This window comes from Diceros bicornis, chromosome 7, assembly GCF_020826845.1.
Source record: "Diceros bicornis minor isolate mBicDic1 chromosome 7, mDicBic1.mat.cur, whole genome shotgun sequence".
Taxonomy (NCBI): Eukaryota; Metazoa; Chordata; class Mammalia; order Perissodactyla; family Rhinocerotidae; genus Diceros; species Diceros bicornis.
Genome location: NC_080746.1, coordinates 28,763,327 through 28,784,220, shown reverse-complemented (window position 1 = coordinate 28,784,220; position 20,894 = coordinate 28,763,327). Strand labels below are relative to the sequence as shown.

At 33.9% G+C, this 20,894-nt stretch overlaps 1 protein-coding gene across 1 annotated transcript in view; it reads right to left on the bottom strand.

Annotated features, from left to right (window-relative positions):
• The window catches only part of GUCY1A2 (guanylate cyclase 1 soluble subunit alpha 2), a 274,966-nt gene that overhangs the window by 63,233 nt on the left and 190,839 nt on the right, over positions 1-20,894 (bottom strand). Inside the window, exon 6 of the mRNA XM_058545304.1 lies at positions 18,124-18,267. Coding sequence (XP_058401287.1) covers positions 18,124-18,267 — 144 coding nt within the window. The remainder of the gene's footprint in view (positions 1-18,123; positions 18,268-20,894) is intronic.

Sequence of the window (20,894 nt, the reverse complement as noted above, 5' to 3'; positions counted from 1 at the left end):
AGGAGTTGAGCTGAGCCAAGGATAGATAGGATAGAAAAACAAACAACAACAAAAATAAAAACACAAGACAAATGTAACAAACAAAACAAAACAATATCAGCATGGCTCAAGTAAGGAGGCAGCAATATACAGAACAGTAATTAGTCTGATATGTTTAAAGCCATAATATTATGGTGAGATATCATTCGTTTAATCAGATGTATGTTCCAAAAGGTATCCTGTGGACAGATCAAAGGTACTGATTAGGATTTAGTCCTTATTTTATAGGCAATGGAGAGCCAACAGAGTGGCTTTTTGTTATTTGGTCATAAACAGAGAAGCAGAACATGGCATAGTCAGAGGGGAAAGCTTCCAAAGAAAATGACAATTTTGTGTTAATAATAGAGCAAATTTTGTTCACACATGGGGGCCAGTTGAGGGAGAGAGCTGAAAAAGGCAAAGGAGAAAACATTTGAAGAAAGGACTATATTGGAGAGGGGTGTGGAAGAAAAGTGGAAATTGTTCATATTGATGTCTTCTAACATTCCTTCTAATTAGGAAGGGAAGTGTCTGCTGAGAATAAAAGTAGCAAGATTAAAAGACAAACTTAAAGACAGTGAAAAATATTTGCAACAGTCATAGCTAGTAGACAGTAAAATGACATCCCTGAAGATTTAGGGACCAGTTGAGTTCAAAAGGCATGAATATTTAATTACCATGATTATATCATTTTCCCCAATAATGCTCATTTATTCCAGACCAAGAATTTTCTACTTAGGTAGTCCAGTATGACAGAAGATAAAGAAGAGTAAAACTAGAGGGCTGTTAGGAGCAATGTTGTGTGAGACACAGTGGGATCCTGGCTAGATAAGCAGTTGTGGATTGGACTGTGTTCTCTTCCAAATTCCTATGTTGAAATTCTAATTGCCAGTACCTCAGCATCTAATCTTACTTGAAAATAGAGTCATTGCAGATAGAATTGGTTAAGATAAGGTCACACTGAAGTAGGGTAAACCTCTAATCCAATATGACTGGTATCCTTATGAAAAGGAGAAATTTGGACACAGAGACAAACATGCACGCAGGGAGAATGCCATGTGAACATCAGAGTTAGGTTGCCACAAGCCAAGGAACTACCACAACCTAGGAGAGAGATCTAGAATAGATCTTTCCCTAGAGCATTGAGAGGGACTTCATGGCCTTAATCTCACGCTTCTAGCCTCCGGAACTGTGAGACAATATATTTCTGTTGTCTTAAGCTACCCAGTTTGTGGTACTTGGTTACGGTGGCCATAGAAAACTAAGAACAAGCTAAGAATACATAAAGTTTGGAGGCCACAGCATCAGTGGGAATGGTAGAATACGAAATGGCAGAAGAATAAGAGGTTGTGATTGGGGAAGATCATTTGGAGTTGAGAGTTGAAGCAGTTCTAAGCTATGAGATGAGTTCTGAGGCCTGGCTGTGTGTGAATTTCTGAAGTGGAGTGTAACAACATGCTAACATAGAACTATCATTTATGTGAGCATAAAGTTTATAGAATAGCTTCCAAATAAGTTAATAGTATTTATAACTTAATATTTGGGCAAAGCAGGTAAAAATAATCCTACTCTATCTAATTTCTTTGACATATTTAAAGATGGCAACAAATGTAAGAAATAATGAAAAATGCTCATACTTGAAGGCACATCACATGCACTCTACTATTTTCAAAAATAAATACGTTGTTAGAGATGAGATGGAAGAGGCATGGGGATTCAAAAGTGTACTCATTTATTGATGTTTTTCCCTTTTACAAGCTAATAATCAAGCCACCATAACAGTAGGAAATGCTGAAGGTTAAAAGAAGAAATCTAATTGCCAACTTTGACCAAATTCTATGTAAATAGTTGCTCCAAAATCATAATGAAAGGCTATAGCAGAAGGAAAACATCAAAAGCAGAAGGAAAACATCTCCCAGGGACTGGGAGAAAATAATTAATAGTTTTTAAAAGAATTAAAATGAAACAGTAAAAATAGTAATATTCTGTTAATAGAGAAATGACATTCAAGAGGTCAAAATAATTGGACCTTCTGCCACAAATTTTTTTAATGTTTTCTACTTCTTTTATATAATAACCTTAAAAACACTCTTTCCAAATGACATTTCTTCTACCGCAATGACCAGTTGTTGAAAAAAACAAAAACTTCAAAATTATTTGTCCTTCTCCTGGCTGGCCTTATCTTCTTCATTAGCTTCCTTCCTAAATTTCAAATGTTGAGATTCCATTGCTAACCAGTCACATAATTTTTTATACCTGTTTTACGGAATGTGGAATGAAAAAGTTGTCCTCCAAATTTTCCCACTTTTAAAATCTTACAATTACTACTGGTTAGTTATTCACAACTGAATTTCCTAAGCTCTTATATAATTATTCTTTTGTAAATTATTTCTGGTTAGTTCTGGCTAAACTGGACTATAAGAAAAAAAAAAGCAGGTCATTTTAGCCCCAGTTCAGTAAAGCCAAAAAGCTGAAGTTAAAGTCTTAGTTGTATTGCTATACCAGACAGCAGTAGCAAATCAGAAAACATCTGGAGTCTTTAGACAAATGCATTTGGCTCTAGAGTCTGGCATTAACTGGCCATCCAAACAATGCCTTAGAGCTGGATAGAAACATGTTTGCCTGAGAAAAATTTTCAAATCAAAATACCAATCTACTTGAACACATTAATAACTTTTCCAACTTAAAATAAGGCTTAGTCATTTTGGAGAAAATATTTGAAGGCATAAACAATCCTTGAAGCACCAACTTTAAAAGGAAAGCTTTGCCATGGTTGTTTATGGCTAATATATTATGCTTAGACTTCTGATAGAGTGTGTATTTTAAAAGTATAATATGAATCTTGCTTCCATGGGCATGCCTTCTTAATCATAAGATGAGCATTTTCATAAACTAGAGTTACGAAATAAAGAAAAAGAAAAGAAAAACTATAGACAACGTTCAGATATAGCTTGCTATAATAACATAGTCAAATTGTAAAGTGATTTCAATATAGCACAGGATGCTCCACTGCATACAGTACAGACATCACAGTAAATCATAACCTCATCGTACATATTCTCAATACTGGCATAATGAAGCAGATGCTTCATTATTTCATTACATTTTTGGTGGCAAAATTATTGATTTCTGTCTTGAGTGGTAAAGGTGAAATATGAGCATGGGCTACATTTAGTATTTTTCAAAAGGACGTGATTCTGAATAGGCAAATTTAGAAAAAGAGGAACATGAGAAAGGAAAATAAGAGATAAGGAATGGAGATTACTATAAATTTATACAAACACCAGAAGTCAATGTATCTACTTGTACATCAGGTAAATGACATGGGAAAACATTTGCAAATATAAAAGTATGCTGACTTGTATAGTAAAGGATCAGAGGGAAGAAACTATATACATACAAACAAAGACATAATAATTATCAATGCCATAACAACTAAATAAAATTCTCTACTTTCTCCTACGACTGGTAAAATTTAATTCAGTTTACTGAGCCTGCATGTCTAGAACATCAAATAATTCCCTTGACTAATAAAACAGTTCTAGTTTGAGACATTTGGGCCCCAGCAAAGGAATACAAAGACTGAATGTAGAAATTTACCAATGCTGAAGAATTATCATGAAGAAATTATTTTCTGGACTAAACGTCATTAAGTAAATTTAATTCTTTTATCTATTTTCTATATAATGCAGTTAAACTCATTTTAGTATTTTACATTTCTAGTTGTGCTCCTCTGAAAATGTTTTCATTGGCATCAGTTCTTTCCCATTTAAACTTTAGAGTGACGATTTGTGATTCGTTAATCAGGAATTTGTCATATTAATTTCCGCCACTATAGTTTTCTTTTATGACCACTATTTCTACCAACCCTAATTTTCCTGGCCAAATGCTTTACAGCACAATTTTGTCAAAAAGATTTGATGCTCCCATCAATTTTTAGCCAATAAAAAAATTTTACCCTGTTGGATTTTAGGCATTATCTGCTTACTGTTCCTTATGAGTTGAATATATAGGTGAGAGCTTGTGCTTATTTCATTTTTAAACTATATTTATGAGGTTTTAAAATTATAGATACGTAGAAAGAAGGAAACAAAAATAGTCCATGGTGGCACCACCTGTATAATTCCTATTGATACTAAAAATGAATATATAAAGTAATTCATGCATATATTTGGAAAATTTGAACAAATATAAAACTTCAAGGTTAAAAGTAGAAAAAACTCCCTCTCCTAAATTAACCAATATCAACAGGTTTATTTGTATTATTCATAACAATACTATTTTGTATAATTCTTAGGTAGTCCATGGAAAAATGATTAGCACTTTTATGAAATTGAAAGAAAAGGGAGACTGAGGGGGTTCCGGGGGTGGGGTGGGGTGGTCTAGAGATGGGGGAAACAAACTCAGAAAGGAAGGTCAACAGAACAGGAGGCAGAGAACAACACACAGGACTGTGGAAACACAACTGAGGGCTCATGAGAAATGGGCCTTGAGCTTTCTCTCTTCCATGTCTGTACCTTTTCTTAGGTAAGAGGCCTGCCAAGCGTGTTGAAATAACTAAACATAGGCTATTGACTACTTGACATAGTTTTCAGATAAACCAATAATTAAAGCAAACAAGCTGAATGGAATCCTGGAGTCTGAAAATCTGGGCGGCTGATTGAATTTTTGACTGAATGGATTTAAGTGACCAGATGTTTTGGTATTGTGTAGACAGAATTTTGACTTAATGAGAGCCAAGAAAAAAGCAGATTAGTATTTGGCACTCCTGCAGTTCAGTCTGCAACTCAATTATGTAGTTTTGCACATGAGAGAAATTCAGTAAATGCTTGCTGGCTGAGTGATCAAACAATTTTACTATGTTTTTCATTTCCAATCAGTGCTTTGGTTATTGTAAATATAAAAGTGAATTTGGATAACTTAGTATACAAAAGGATCAACTGATACTATCTGGAAAATAATATGTACTAAAGAGCAATATTTCTTTTGGATTCTCTGTTATGGTTTTAAATTTCTCTTTGCCTGGTAGGGGATTATCATATTGCCACAAAGAGGAGATCATATCTTCTATTTTTTATAAGAAGCTAATATTACAGAAGTTTATATTTCAATATTATTCCCAACTTCATTTTTTCGTCAGAGATTTTGAAATTTTATAGAACTACCAATTTTTGGCTCCTTATATTAAATGCAGACATAATTATCCTCGTTATTTCAATATCTCCATGTACAGTTATAGTCAACAGAGTTTGCCTCAAATTAGAATGCCTTCAAGTCACTGCACTGCTATTACATTTGAACATTTCTTTCTTAAGGAAGAGAGAGGAGCAATAATTTTTTCAAGGAACATTAAAGTTATTAGCTTAGTCATAAGATTAGAAATCATATGTTCTAATTACATTGTGGGAGGCAGTGCAGGGTAATGGTTAAGAGCCTGAGCTTTGAAGTCAAACAGATTTAAATTCCAATTCTGAATCTACAATTAGTCTTATTTACCTAATTATTCTTATTTGACAATAAGGCCCTTAACCTCTCTGAGTCTTCGTTTTTCTCATTTGTAAATAAGGATATTAACATCTGATTCATGGTCTATGACTGTTGTAAGACTTACATGATAATATGCAATACATATATATTTCACAAATATGAAAATATGCTGAATATATACACATATATGTAAATAAATTAACTGCACACATATATGCGTGCACATAATATATATGTGTGTATATATTTATATATGTATGTAAAGAGAGAGAGAACATGTAAAAGACAGAGGGAGAGAGTGTGCACACACTTAAGCCTGGCACATAGTAAGTACTCAGTGAGAGACAACTCTTGTTAAGTATTCAGGTAACAGAATTCTATTCTGGGCATTCTGGTGAGGTATTGGCCAATCTGGTACAAGGGAAAATAAAGGATTTTTTTTCAAGTAGATATATCTGTGTTCAAATTTAGTTCTGCAATTGACTAGCTGCATAATCTTGGTCATATTATGTAAACTTTTGAACCTCAAATTCTTTAAATGTAAAACAACGTTAATGAAAATTACTTCACAGGGTTTTTGGGGTAGGAAGATTAAAAGAGATAAAGTGTATAAAATACCTAGCACAATTCTGACGTAGAAGATGTACAATATGTATTTCTTACACATGTTCTTTAATCCCTCTTACTTCTTCTTCCTTTTTTTTTTTCTGAGGAAGATTAGCCCTGAGCTAACATCTGTGCCAGTCTTCCTTTATTTTGTATGTTGGTCGCCACCACAGCGTGGCTGACAAGTGGTGTAGGTCCACACCTGGGATCCGAACCCGCAAACCTGGGCTGCCAAACTGGAGCTGTCGAACTTAACCACTTGGCCATGGGGCCGGCCTCAATGATGTCTTACTTCTTGATGTTTAAATATATAAAAACTGCATATATGCCCTTCATAGGGTTGTTGTGTAGATTAAATGAGATGATACATAAACCATCAAACCAACCACTAGCACATAGTTGGTTTTCAGTGTCTTTCAAGTCCTCTTCCCTAGATGTATACAAAATCTACAAAGACACCAAAATAATGTAGGTCTGAACGTACAACAACAATATCTTAAATATTCTCTCTAAGAATAATTTAAAGTCTTTGCCAAATCTTTCCAAAAACCTAAGAAAAATTTCTCAATATTAAGACGGAAACAGTATTGAGAGAAATCCAAGTGTCTGTTTCCACTTGCTAACCAAGTCAGTCATTTAGGGTGTTAGTTCTGTAGACTGTAATTTCTGGAAGGGTCGGGGCTGTATCTGGTTTGCTTACCCTTACATCCTCAGTGTCTAACCAAATGTCTAGAAAATAGTAAGTATTCAAAAACATTTGTTGAACAAATGAGTCAAAGTCACTCCTAGCAAGGTTCCAGCCGGGATCATGCAGAATCAGGCTTCATCCGAGTTGAAACAGCAGACTGCCTCCAGAATAAAAGCCTTTCACCCTCTGGGACATTTAGTGCATAGCCTATATTCCTATCAACCTGCTGATTACATGGTCATTTGACCATCAGAATTACTCTGTTTCTTCAACTTCAACCAGTCTCCTACTAGGAACTATTTGCATGTATTTCCAACAGTGTTGTCAAAATCACCATATTTCTCCAAAGAGTGAGGTCTGAATTAATGAGGTTTTACTAAATTTAGTTTTTTTATGGTTGGTTTAACCTTTGAAGGAACATATTAAAGGCAAGTGATAAAGCAGAATAATTTCTTAGAATTGAATCTACATGTAAATTTGATCTTGTAACATCTGCACACAAGGTGACAATTTCTGATGCAGCAGGAAGTATTGCAAATGTGCAGAAATCAATTCAGCCATTAGGAAAAAGCAAGAGTTGCTAGGAAACCACAATCCAAATAAGGAATATTATAGTGGTGACCCAGACAATTACCATATGCCTGACATGACATCAACACAAAGCTTAACAAATTTTTAAAAGCACTTGTGACACTGAATTGTTCATAACACATTTGCAACTCAGGTGATTAAAAAGTTACCTTTAAATGACTCGAAAATTCAATTGTAGGAACAGGAAAATACAAAACCAAAGTGAGTTAATAACAATGGAAGATGCTTCCTAGGGCTTACTAAGTCTCTCCTGTGTATTTAGGATGCATGTACATCTTTGGTACATGGTGTCTCCTAACCTCACTTAATTTAATGAAGTCCACTCAATTTTTAAAAGAATGTACTTTAGGCCGGCCCTGTGGCTTGGTGGTTAAGTGGGCGCGCTGCGATGCTGGTGGCCCGGGTTCGGATCCCGGGTGCGCATCGAGGCACCACTTCTCCGTCCATCCTGAGGCTGAGTCCCACATACAGCAACTAGAAGGATGCGCAGCTATGACATACAACTATCTACTGGGGCTTTGGGGGAAAAAAAATAAAATAAAATAAAATAAATAAATAAAAGAATGTACTTTTCAAGTCTGTATATCCTATGTGTTTGTATATTCATAGGAAAAAAAAGCCTTTAATAATATACAACAAAATGTAAAATGTGGTTATGGTTGGTTGGTAAATTATAGGTGATTTTGACTGTCTTCTGTGTGCCAGTTTTCAGGGGTCATTTTATTTTTTGTAACTTCAGAAAACTAATAAAGTTAATTTTAAATAATTTTAAAGCTTTTATTGGGAGCTACATATGAGATTTCAAGACAGAATAACAAACCACAAACATAACTAACAGTGTGGTTAGCATGCAAACAGCACATTACTGTCTTACACGTTATTCTATCTTGCTATTTTCAGGCCATTTTTTGGTATTATAAGATACAAGCTGCTAATGTTGGCATAGGTGCATATGAAAATTAGCCTTAAAAGAGATTAAGTTAAACTGGCAGTAAAAAATAAAGCTCTGTTGTTCAATGCCAGAGAAAGAGAACATATTCTAAAAGATAATGGGCTAACCTACTCCCAGAATGGGTGGGTAAAAATCACATTTTAATGTCTCTTTACGAGCAAGAATTGGCATACAGATTCTTATTCTTTACATAAAACTTAGATAAACATAAGATACATAACTGCTTGGAGGCTTCACACTTCTAAAGCTTGCCACACAAAAATCAAATAAAAATGAATGCCTTTACTAATACAATTTTTTAGCCTCTTCTTAGGACGTTGTATAAGTAAGTACTCCTGGAGGGGACACTCTCTGCAGACAGGCTAAAATAAATTCTAACTTCTTTAGGAGTATTTACTCCATAGTGATATTGTTTAACAGAGTAACTTTATAAAATATTTAAACCATGTCTCCATGAAAGAATGCACTTCTCTTCTGAAAATTTGGAAGTGAGAAGACTGCTGCACAAAACCAAACTGAGCGATTCTGCATTTTATGTGCACAGTGTGATGCAAATCAATTTAGCTTTTTTTCCCCATTGCTTGGTTTTGTTTTTTTCCTTTCACTAACTTATTATTACTGTTTTTTTCATATAGCAAAAATATGCAAACACCTTCACAAAAGGACTGATTGGAAAATCTGTTCAACAAATACCATAATAAAACTCTTTGCAAGACCAGCACTTTTAGAAATGTGTGCCTAATAAACTATTCTTACCTAGACTGAAAATATGATTAAAAGCCTGTGACTATATTATGTTTGAATCAGTCACAATTAACGATAAAGCTAAAATAAACTAGCAATGGAATGCTATCCCGTTGACATATACATTGCATATATAATATTGTATATTAAATAATTATGCCAACATCTTACAAAGGGATTGTAAGGCATTAAGGATGCTCTGTCTATTAAAGTTCAGCACTACAGTATAATACCAGAAGAATAATTCTATGATTAAAACAAATATTTTGTTCAACATAAAAATAATTTATTAGAATATGACAATTTTAAATTCAAAGACTTCCGTATGAAAAAGTGTAGATATAACATTTTTAAATATGTAGCTTCTGCATTACAATCCATATAAACAATAAACAAAGGGAAAATAGAGAAAAAAACAATGGAGTAAGATGGCTAATGGATGCCCCTACTCAATCTGGCTGACAATATCAACTTTCAAAATAATGATAGAATAACACTCATTCCCCTCCCACACACACAACTGAACCTATCTCTCTTACTTTCTAATTTAAAAAATTAATCATTTTGGATGGAATATCTCTAAAATAGGTTATTTAATTCCATTCTCTTAAAGAGGACATCTAATATAAATGTAAATTTTCTTGGAGACTAAAGCGATGAAAAGTCTAACTTAATAGGATACTCAAAGCAATAGGAAAAATTTGACAATATGAAATTTATTTAATGTCTATAGAGTGTAGTAATTAGGACCCCTGGTTAACTAGTTTTTATTCTTCTTTTCTTCACTTATAAAATGGAAATAATAGCATTACTTCCCTTTTTTATGAGACTTATGAGAATTATTATGAGACTTAAGAGTTACTACGTGGAAAGCACTTGGAACAGTGAGTGCCTGGCATACCATGAAGTGCTTCAATAGACGTTATTGTTATTCTGCAGTAGCTAGTTTAAATACAGCTAGATGTTTTTGTTTTTTCTATTTAAAGATAATTTCGTCTCTGATTTGGGCTGAAAATAGGCACATATGTAGATTAGTGGGGATGAATCAGTATTAGTAAGATAAAACTCTTATAAAACATATACATCATTTTGACTTCCATTTCTAGTAACAGCTGATTATATAATCTGAACAACCCTCTGCAGATCAGCTCAGAAGGCAATGAAAAAGTATTGCACCAAGATATGAGGGAAGATGAACCTGAGGAGAGGTGATCACTATATTTTGAGGGAGCTTTTCCACTCTGGGCATCTTCTGACTTCAGAAGTGACTGAGGTTGAGAAACTGAGCAATACTTTTGACAACCCTATAGGGACAAAACTTAAGAGTCCAAGGATTGTCAAGGAAAAGACTTCAGTAAACCTTCCATACTTTGAGATGAGACCCTGACAGGCAACACCACAGGTATAAGGGCAATATCAAATTCATAAAGTTGAATGAGAAGTAAGTTGGCTCTCACAGAGACTGAAACCCAGCATTAAATCATCTGATCCCTGATGGCTAGGGCTCCTGGCAATGCTTCCCACCAGAAGCACACATAAAATTTCCCTACAGGAGGGTAACATCATTCTAGGTCTCAAATTATTTCTATAATTTTTTATACACAATCTCCAGCACTCAAACAAAAAACAATAATTATGCACACAGGAGACAAGTAACTTGACTGAAAATTAAGTGAAAGAACAGACAATGTAATAGACCTCAGGGGCTCTAGAGAATGGATTTATCAAGCAAAGAGCTGAAATTAATTATGGCTGATATATTCAAGGAAATAAACAGAAAGAGTATGAAAAATTTTGTCAGAAAAATGGAAACTTAAAAAACTATAAATGGCTATAATCAACATTAAGCATTAAGTGGATGGGTTTTACAAATGATTTTCATAACCAATTGAGGGGAGTATTAGTGAATTAGAAGACAGATCTAAAGAAAGTATATAGACTTAAGCTCTAATAATTAAACAGAAAAGTACTACAGAAGAGAATCGGTTATAACCATATCTACTGGCAAATTCTCAGTGAAAAAATCCTTTAAACATATTCTTTTTAAAAAACATAAACATATTTCTAGTACCAAATAAATTCACTATATGCAATAGATCTATTTGAAAATATATTTAGCCATAAATTTTACCAGTAATATTATATAATATTTTCCTATATTATTGCTACAATAAAACAATAATTTACTAAAAATGCCACATGTGCATTATCTAGAAGATTAAAAGTAAATTCAAATGTGTAAAAGTAAATTCAAATCAAATGTGTCTATTGGATAAACATGAGAAGCAAGGATAACTGGGCTCAGTATCTTAATAGTGAGTTCGTAGACTGCCTATGCAGTTCTTTCTGACTTCCTAGGTCTCTCTCCTTAGATATAGATTCTAGAGGTAGAACATTTCAAACAAGTACACACACTTCAGGATGAAAAGTAATAATTAGAATTGTATAAATAAACAATTACCAAAGAATCACAGAGAATTAATCAAGTTATCAAAGAATTAGTTTTTCTTGTTTCTAAGTAAAATCTTGGGCTGTAATCTCATGGGGTTAATTAAATATCACAATATTTGCAAAAAGCAAATCCCTCTAAATATTAAATAACAACATCAAGTTACAACAACTATTTAAAAATTAATTGGAGAATAATTATTTCATAATCTCAAAAAAATCCTGTAAACTCATTAGAAGACTAAGATGAAGCTTAAGGAGCTAGAATTTAGTGTATTACAGTCCATGTAAATTGTACACATTAATATTCCTGCCTTTGGACTAGGCAGTTAGAAGAAATTCATAGCGTTTCCTTGATTCGCAATTGAGATTGCTAAACACATTAGTATTACATGATTATACATTGTTTTTTTTACTCTATTTCACAATTTCCCTATAATTGGCTCATTATATAAATTGTACTGATCTCTGAACTAATGAAGAGAATTTAAATTTGTACGCCTATGTAATGAAATTCAATGAAAATATTTTTTAGAAACTGAAGTCCAGAAGTAAAACTTAGATATTTGGACACACTAACTCAATCTCCTTTGAAAGCCTTAAATCATGAAACTGCAACTTGTCTTTCTAATACATGTTTAATAACATCCTCTAATCAGTCCTCAGCCCAGTTTCTCTTTTCCTACCAACGCTTTTTTTTAAAAAGAATAAAGCACAGGCAGTAATAAACATTTTATTATTTTAAATGAGTGGTTAAACTATTAGTAAAAGTTTTGCCTTTCAGCACTAAAAACTCTATTCAAAATACTTTGGTGAGATTAGATTCACATGATTAAAGAACAGAAAAAAATTACATAATTTTCTAGTGAAATCACAATATAGCTAGCTCAAACAAAGGGGAGTGAATATAAAACTGATTTTACTTTTCTTCAATTGTCCATCATTTAAGATATAATAAAATCAGATTTCCTCTAGGGAGGAAAAAGAAAAACAGAATAGGCATAATGCTGCCATTTTCACATATTCAGCCAGTAGGATAAACATCATGCTGATAGAGTATACAAAAAATTCTAATCTCTATTTTTAATAGCAGTTTTACTTAAAGTTACTTTAGGCTGATTCTTTCAGAATTTATTATATAAATAGACCATATTTGTGTATGCTTTGTAGATATAGTCTAGAACCAGCCTCTGAGTTTCATTAGAGTACCTATAGAAAAATAATTTTCTTGAGTATTATACACTGAATAAGTGAAATGCTATATTCTCTGGTTATTTTTAAAATTTAAAAAATTAATGCAGTCAATTCTACAGTTAATGATTCAGGGACATTACTAATCACTTGCAAGCAATTATAACTGATAATTCAGTTTCCTATTTCCCATCAAGATGGGTGACTCAAAGGTTTATAAAACCATATTAAAATTATCAATTTATTTTTCAAAATTTGAGAGGTTTTGGGAGTTTTGTTTTGAGCCCACGCAGGACATTTGGTCCTGTCCAAAACATCCATAATACATCCGGTCCACGCCAAAATGTCCTTGATATTTGGTCCTGTCCAAAATGACCATAAGAATTTGGTCCATAATACATTTGGCCTATCAGACATTTAGTCCGTGCCAAAAGGTCCTTGACATTTGAGCCTGTCCAAAACATCCATGAGCATATTTGGTCCATGCCAAATGGTTTGGACAGGACCAAATATCAAGAATCTTCTGGTGTGGACCAAATGTCTGATGGACATTTTGGACAGGACCAAACACTCCTGCAGATATCAAGAACCTTTTGGCACGGACTCAATGTTTCCATGGATATTTTGGACAGGACTAAACACGATCAGATATCAAGGACCTTTCGGTGTGGACCAAATGTCTTATGGACATTTTGGTGTGGAGCAAATGTCTGATGGACCAAATGTCTTATGGATCAAATGTCTTCTGAACCAAATGTCTTACAGACATTTTGGGAAGGACCAAATATCGAGGACATTGTGGCATGGACCAAATGTCTTATGGACGTTTTGGATGACCAAATGTCTGCTAATCATTTTGAGCAATTATTGCAACTCAAATAGCTTAAATTTTAAATAATCTAAAAACTTAGTGTGAAGGAAACAATCAACCGATCATATCAACTCTGCTGCAATACACAAGCATTTTTAATAAAAGATTCTTTCAATATGTTTAGAAATGTTCCCATAGCACCAAGTTGTAAGCCAATTCAAAATCAAATTAATATGCCAAAAAACAATCCCAAACCATGAAAACAATATAAATTAGTAATGAAGCTAAAATTATTAAGGTGGTTTTATTATTTTGAATTCTCTTTCTGTATTCTTATTAAATCTTTATGGACATTTCCTCTTCTGATTTAATAAAATTATCTGATTCATAAGACAGAGCTAATGTTATATCCCACAAATGAAAATATGGATGAGCACGCTGTAAAACACAATTCCCTGGTTTTGTTCTATGGTAGTTTAGGTTTGTTTTGACAACGGTGAATCAATACTGACAATATATCTCCCATAAAAGAAAATCCAACATAGAAAAACAATCCCAAATGATAAGACTGCCCAGGTGGTAGTCTTGAAAATTTAAGAACTGATATGAATTCAATCTGGAATGTGTATATTCGCAGTTTGCAGCAGATCTGAGACAGTATTCCTTTTGTTTGTTTGTTTTTCCTGGCAATGGTAGAAGTGTCATTCGTATGCCTGAATAACTTGATAATTATGTCCTGAGGGGACTTAAACTACAGTTTTTGCTTTTTTTTTTCTTTTTGTGAGGAATAATAGCCCTGTGCTAACATCCATGCCAATCCTCCTCTTTTTGCTGAGGAAGACTGGCCCCGGGCTAACATCAGTGCCCATCTTCCTCCCCTTTATATGGGACACTGCCACAGCATGGTCTGACAAATGGTGCCTCGCTGGGCGCCTGGGATCCGAACCCGGGCCACCAGCAGCAGAGCACACGCACTTAACTGCTACACCGGCCCCTAAACTACAGTTTTTTTAATGGTTCCTTTTTTCACCACTGGTGGGAGTGGTTAGAAAACTCTTTCCCCTTCCACTTTTTTAAATTGTCAAATATAAACCATACATGTGCATATTAAAGAACAGTAATAAAATTAATAATTTTGCACTGTAACCCCTATGTTCACTTTTCCTATTGCATCCTCCCCTTTCCCATCATATTCTTCCTTTCCCTTGGAGTTAAGCACCATCTTGAAATTGTATTAATTCCCTTTCTTTCCTTTACACTTTTTCCATCACTGCAGGTATTTTTAAATGGCATATGTTTTCAATTTTCCCAGTTTTAAAATTTAATTAAATGGAATAATACTGCAGTATTCTTCCATGACTTGCTTCGTTTTCATATATTATATTTTTGATATTCATCCATGTTGATGTCAGTAGCTGGACATTCATTTTCCCAACTGTATAGTATATGAAGGCATAAATATATCACAGTTTATCCATTCTATTAGATGGATATGTGAGTTATTTCCAGTTTGAAACTATTATGAATCTTGTGTGTGACTTCTGCTACACATGCACAAGTATTTCCCTGGGGCAAACATCTAGGGGAGAGATTGTTGGATTGTAGGAAAGGCACAAATTAAAGTTTACTAGTTTAAGGCCAAGTAAATTGTACTCCCACTCGCATTTATGCTCCAACCAGCTGTGTGTGAGATTTCCTGCTGCTCCAAATCCTCACCAACAGTAGCACTGTTAGACTTTCAAAGCTGTACCAAACTATTAGGTGGCAATGCTATATCATAGTGTTATTAATATATATTAATCTGATTATTGGTGAGGTTAACAAAGATACTTTTATTGGTTAAATGTGTTGCAAAAAGTTCTCCTAGCTTGGGGTTGTCTTTTTATTCTCTTTAGGTGTTCTTTGATAAACAGGAAGGTTTTAATTTTAATGTAATAAAATGATTAGCAGGTATTTGGCCCTGTCCAAAACATCCATAAAACATTGGGTCCACACAAAAAGATCTTTGACATTTGGTCCTGTCCAAAACATCCATGAGCATATTTGGCCCATGCCAAATGGTTTTGGATAAGACCAAATAACAAAGACCTTTAGGCATGGACCCAATGTCTCCATGGACATTTTGGACAAAAGCAAATATGACCAGATATCGAAGACCTTTTAGTGTGAACTAAATGTCAGATGGATGTTTTGAACAAGACCAAATGGTCTTGCAGATATTAAGGGTCTTTTGGCAAGCACCCAATGTCTCCATGGATGTTTTGGATAGGACCAAATATGACCAGATATCAAGGACTTTTTGGAGTGGAGCAAATGTCTTATGGACCAAATGTCTTAAGGACGTTTTGGACGAGACCAAATGTCCTTCAAGGAATAAAATTTATAGATACTTTCCTTTATGATTGGAAATTTTTTGACCTGACTAATTTACAAAAAAATCCTCTACTCTAAGTTGAAAATTCCTAATTATAGATCTATAATTTTATAGTATGGCCTTTCACGTTTAACTCACCTGGAATTTATTTATGGCCAGATTTATGAAATAGAGATCCAATTTTAATTTTTTTTTCCCACACAGATAACCAATTGTCGCCAAACCATTTATTAAACAGCCCATCCTTTCCCCCACTGACCAATGTCATGTTTGTCATTTTCAAGTCCTCTTTTTCTCTGATATACTGCAGTCTGATTAAGATGTGTTTAGTTTTGGATTCCTATGATATGCTTTTTGTAGAATTCTTTGGGATTAATGTATCTAAGAACTGATAAATATCTTTTAATAGTTCCAGAAAAAAATTCCTATTTTTGCATTCCTCTGTTATCTCCATTTGGAGCCCTAATTGAATGTATATTACATCTTCCCACTCTCTCCTCCATGTCTCCTACATATTTTACATTATCTTATTCATATTTCTGCATTTTTAATTCTCTGGACTTAATTATGGATTTCTTCAATTCTAACTTTCAGTGCACTAATATTTGCTTCAGCTGTATATAATCTGCTTTTAAACTCATCCACTGAGCTGTTTATCTTAAGTATTATGTAGATTGTTTATAAGTTCTCTTTTTTTTAAATCTACTGTTCCCGCCTGACATTTTTAAGCTTCTCTTTTATTTTTTTAATTATATTAAAAATTGTCCTTTGATCCTGTCTGAAAACTTTGATATCTGACGACACTCCAGATGTGTTTTTCTCATCTATTGTTTCTACTGGTTCTTACCCATAGTACTTTGTTTTCCTGTGTGAGTGTGTGGTTTTTTGTTTTTGTTTTTGTTTTATTTATTTATTTATTTATTTATTTATTTATTTATTTATTTTTTGAGAGGAAGACTGGCCCTGAGCTAACATCTGTGCCAATCTTCCTCTATTTTGTATGTGGGACGTCACCACAGCATGGCTTGATGAGCAGCGTGCAGGTCCATGCCTGGGATCCCAACCCACGAACCCCGGGGCTGCCGAAGTGGAGCACGCAAACTTAACCACTACGCCACCAGGCCGGACCCTGTTTTATTTTGTTTTGTTTTTAGTATTACCCATTCACTTTTCAGAGTACTTTGTCTGTGGAAATTCTTTGAGGATGGGACTTGAAGTTGACTTCCTCCAGGGCAGAACAGTGTTTCCTAAATTTCTACTAAGTGTAATGACAGAGCACTTAAGTTAAAATTCACCACTTAAATTTTGTTCAATCTACATACATAATGTGATTGGCACATTTCTCCTTTTCCTATGAGTTCAGTGATATGCTTAATAGTTTTAAAAATATTTTTAAAATATTTAACACTGCATTTTAATAATTTGAATCCGAAGAGTCACTCAGGGTATATAATTTGCCACTATGTCAGAACTAGGGAAGTACTCATATTTTGAGGCTTTTTTTTCTGTATTTTTTAAACCCATAGTTGGTGAACTGTTATAAGAGGGCTGCCTTAAATTCAAGATTACTTCTCCAAATACAATATTTCAGGTTTATAAGGATTCATAGTAACAACACATCTGGGATCCATCGGGTTCTGGCAAAACTACAGCTAGGTAAGTAACCTAATCCATTCCCAGAGGTAAATCACAGATTGCGGAGAGCCATCAGTACCAACAAGAGTAAAACACACCAGGAGCTACTTTAAGAGCTCCTTTAAGCTCTGCCACATAAAAAATTGCAAAAGTCACCCTGAGGCCTAAGGCAAGGAACGCCTGTACACCACACACAGGAAGTTCTTCAGATCCTCAGTTTTCTTGCTTCTTTGTTTCTTCCTTTTTGGATTCTCTCTCAGACTCTGATTTTCACTGTCATCCTTGCTTGGATTTGGTGACTTAGTCACTGACAGCAAGTTCTTCCCCTGGGTCTAATGCTTTAGCTCTTTCTTTTCTCCATGGTAATTTGCCTTCCACACACCTTTTCTTATTTTAGACCACATTCCATTTGTTCTTTTCCTGGATCTATGAGTCATTTCTAGTTACTTTTCATCCTCCTTGAGCACCCAACTTGTCTAGATCTACGAGTTACAGTAAGTAGGATTCAGAAGGGAATTTCTTGCTCCCTTCAATTAAAGGTGCATTACTACTTCAAACCAGATTTTTGAGAGGGTTACCTGAATTGGTCTTCCATCAGGTGTCAGCACCTCTTCTGAAAGTTCCATCATCTTCAGAGCCATCAGAGCAATGGGTTTAGCATGGCAGAGGCTTTTTCTGTGGAGTCCTGCGGCAACACAATATGCATCACCTATTGTTTCCACCTGCAGCAATCAGACAAATCAAATGCAAACATATGATAATGAGCCAGGATAGAAATGATTAGTTATCTGCAATCACAAATGTTGCTGAAAAACATGTCAGCAAAACATCGATAAATTAAGCAATTAGACAACTGAATGTAATTACAGCAGAGTTTGCAAACAGCCACAGTCAAATACTGACATCTCACTCCAGGGCTGTTCATCAACATTATCACCGTACATGATCATTGCAATCGGAACAACTGGAATATAAAATAGTTATCCCTCACAAAAATAGAATTGGCAGTATTTTGCTCGGAAAATACCCAAATAATGACCTTTACAAAGTCACCCTCTCGTCTCCTTCAAACTTTCAAGTGGACCTTCATTGGAAAGTAATTTTCCAATTTTTCCATCTCCCCACTACTCCACACTTTTTGATATATCTGTAATTTGTTATCAAGTCTACTCTCATTTACTCTTAATAATTATAATACCTAACATTTATTGAATTCATACTCCAGACCATTAATTGTGTCAACCACTTTACATGCCTTATCTCATTTAATATTCACAAGTATCGTAAAAGGAAGAAACTAGTATTGGTTATTTTTGAGAGATGAGAAGCTGATGTGCAGAAACCCATCCATAATTCTACAGTTAAAGAGTTAATAGTCACTGTAGGAGTCTTTCCAGACCCTGTTCTAATTCTATTGTTAGCCTCCATTCTGAATGGCCATTGCTTTTGTTAAACATTTACTCTAGGTTAAAATCCCCAAATTTCCAAAGCATAGAACATGGCATAAAAGTTAGGCACAATTTATTTTCAGAGGAACATTCTCTAATTGTCCAGAGTAGATATGGTGGTAAAATCCTCATTAGTTCTAATATTAGAGCAAAGTGATGAAATATTGTATTAAATGCCCAATTCCAATATCACCTTTTCCGTAAAGCCCTCCAGTCTGTCCATTAGTTCTAGAACTAATATTTTCTATACCTCTCTGCTATAGCTTTCATCATAGGCTATAATCAACACATATCTGTATTGTATATTGTACATATATATTGTATATATGTATATTGATTATACGTATTGTATAATCAGTATGATTCCCTGTTACTATATGAGCTCTTTAAAAATGGGACTATGTCTTTTTCATCTCTATATTCATAGTGTTTATCATAGTGTCTAAAATATAGCTATTTAATAAATATTTACAAATGAATAAATAAATCAACCATGTTTACCATGATTACAACAGTCATTCTAATCATTTGCTCATTTTCACCATTCATTTTATGAGCATCAGTAGATTTGTGTGCTAGGTAGATCTTTGTAGGAAAAAATTGCCCCTAAATGACTGAAGATGCTTCTATCATAAATATACCAAGAATTATAATTACTTAAATCAATTACGATTTAATAGCAATAATTAAATGTCATGTGAATACCTTTTAACACTATAGTATTAAAAAGATGTAATGCATTAAATTCTGTGAGCACTAATTTAGGGAACATGATGAGAGCACTTAAGAAGCTCACGGGACTAGGAGTGCCAAAATTAGCACTTGATAATCAGAATCTTATCAGGAAATATGCATCAAAAATGATTCAAATACCCTCAGATCTATCATGAAGTTCAAAATTTTCACTTCAAGATCTGTTTTCTGATGCAAAAAAAATGGAAACAAAATCATACAATAAAAACAGAAAGACAGTGCTATGTGAGCTGGCAAAAGTTTTATTCCAAAGACTAAAACATATTTCCCCCAAAGAACTCCCACTAAGACACCCAGCAAATAATACACGTCTAAAATGTGGACATTAACCATTTTCCCCCTAAAAATACAATGTCCTTTGCTAATCCTCACATTTATCTCATCCTTTTGTATTTCTATACAGTTTTAAAACCTAGAATGCTATTAGCTATGTACTTTGAAACTAACTTCTGACTTGCAGATACCAGAACACATAGGCAGTAAATTATTTGCATAAATTGAATTGCTTTACAGTCACTCTGAACATGCATGTTCTAGGAGCATGATCCTTTTTGAAATCTCTATCATCCTCCTCCTCATCATCAGCATTACCTCCATTATCTTTTCAGCAAAAATTTATTGGGTTCTACCCAATGTGTATTTCTAAAATTTGTACCACAAGAATATATAAAGATAATATATGTTGCACTTTATCCTTAGCAGTGTGTAATATAATAGTATGGAGAAGATGGACAAATATATTACCAATTGATATAACACATAAATCTAATGAACTGCAAGGCAAATGTGTGCACAATATAACAAATTCACATTAAAATCCCTGCATGATCATGTAAGACTTTTATAATGTTTAGTTTCCAAATATTTGAAGTCAGGTTAGCTATCAGAAATAAGAGGATAAAGAACTAGGCAAGAAATAAACATCAAAAAACAATGGCCTATATTAAGATGCAGAATTCACATACTTATTCATAAACACACAATATACCGGAAAAATTTAAAAGATATTTCCAGCATGCTAGGCTAGATTATGCTGCAGTAACAATATAGCCTCCAAATCTTAATACTCTAAAATAACAAAGGTTTATTTCTCATTAATGCTACATATTCATGTGGGTTAAGGAATTGAGGTAGAGGGAAGAAACACT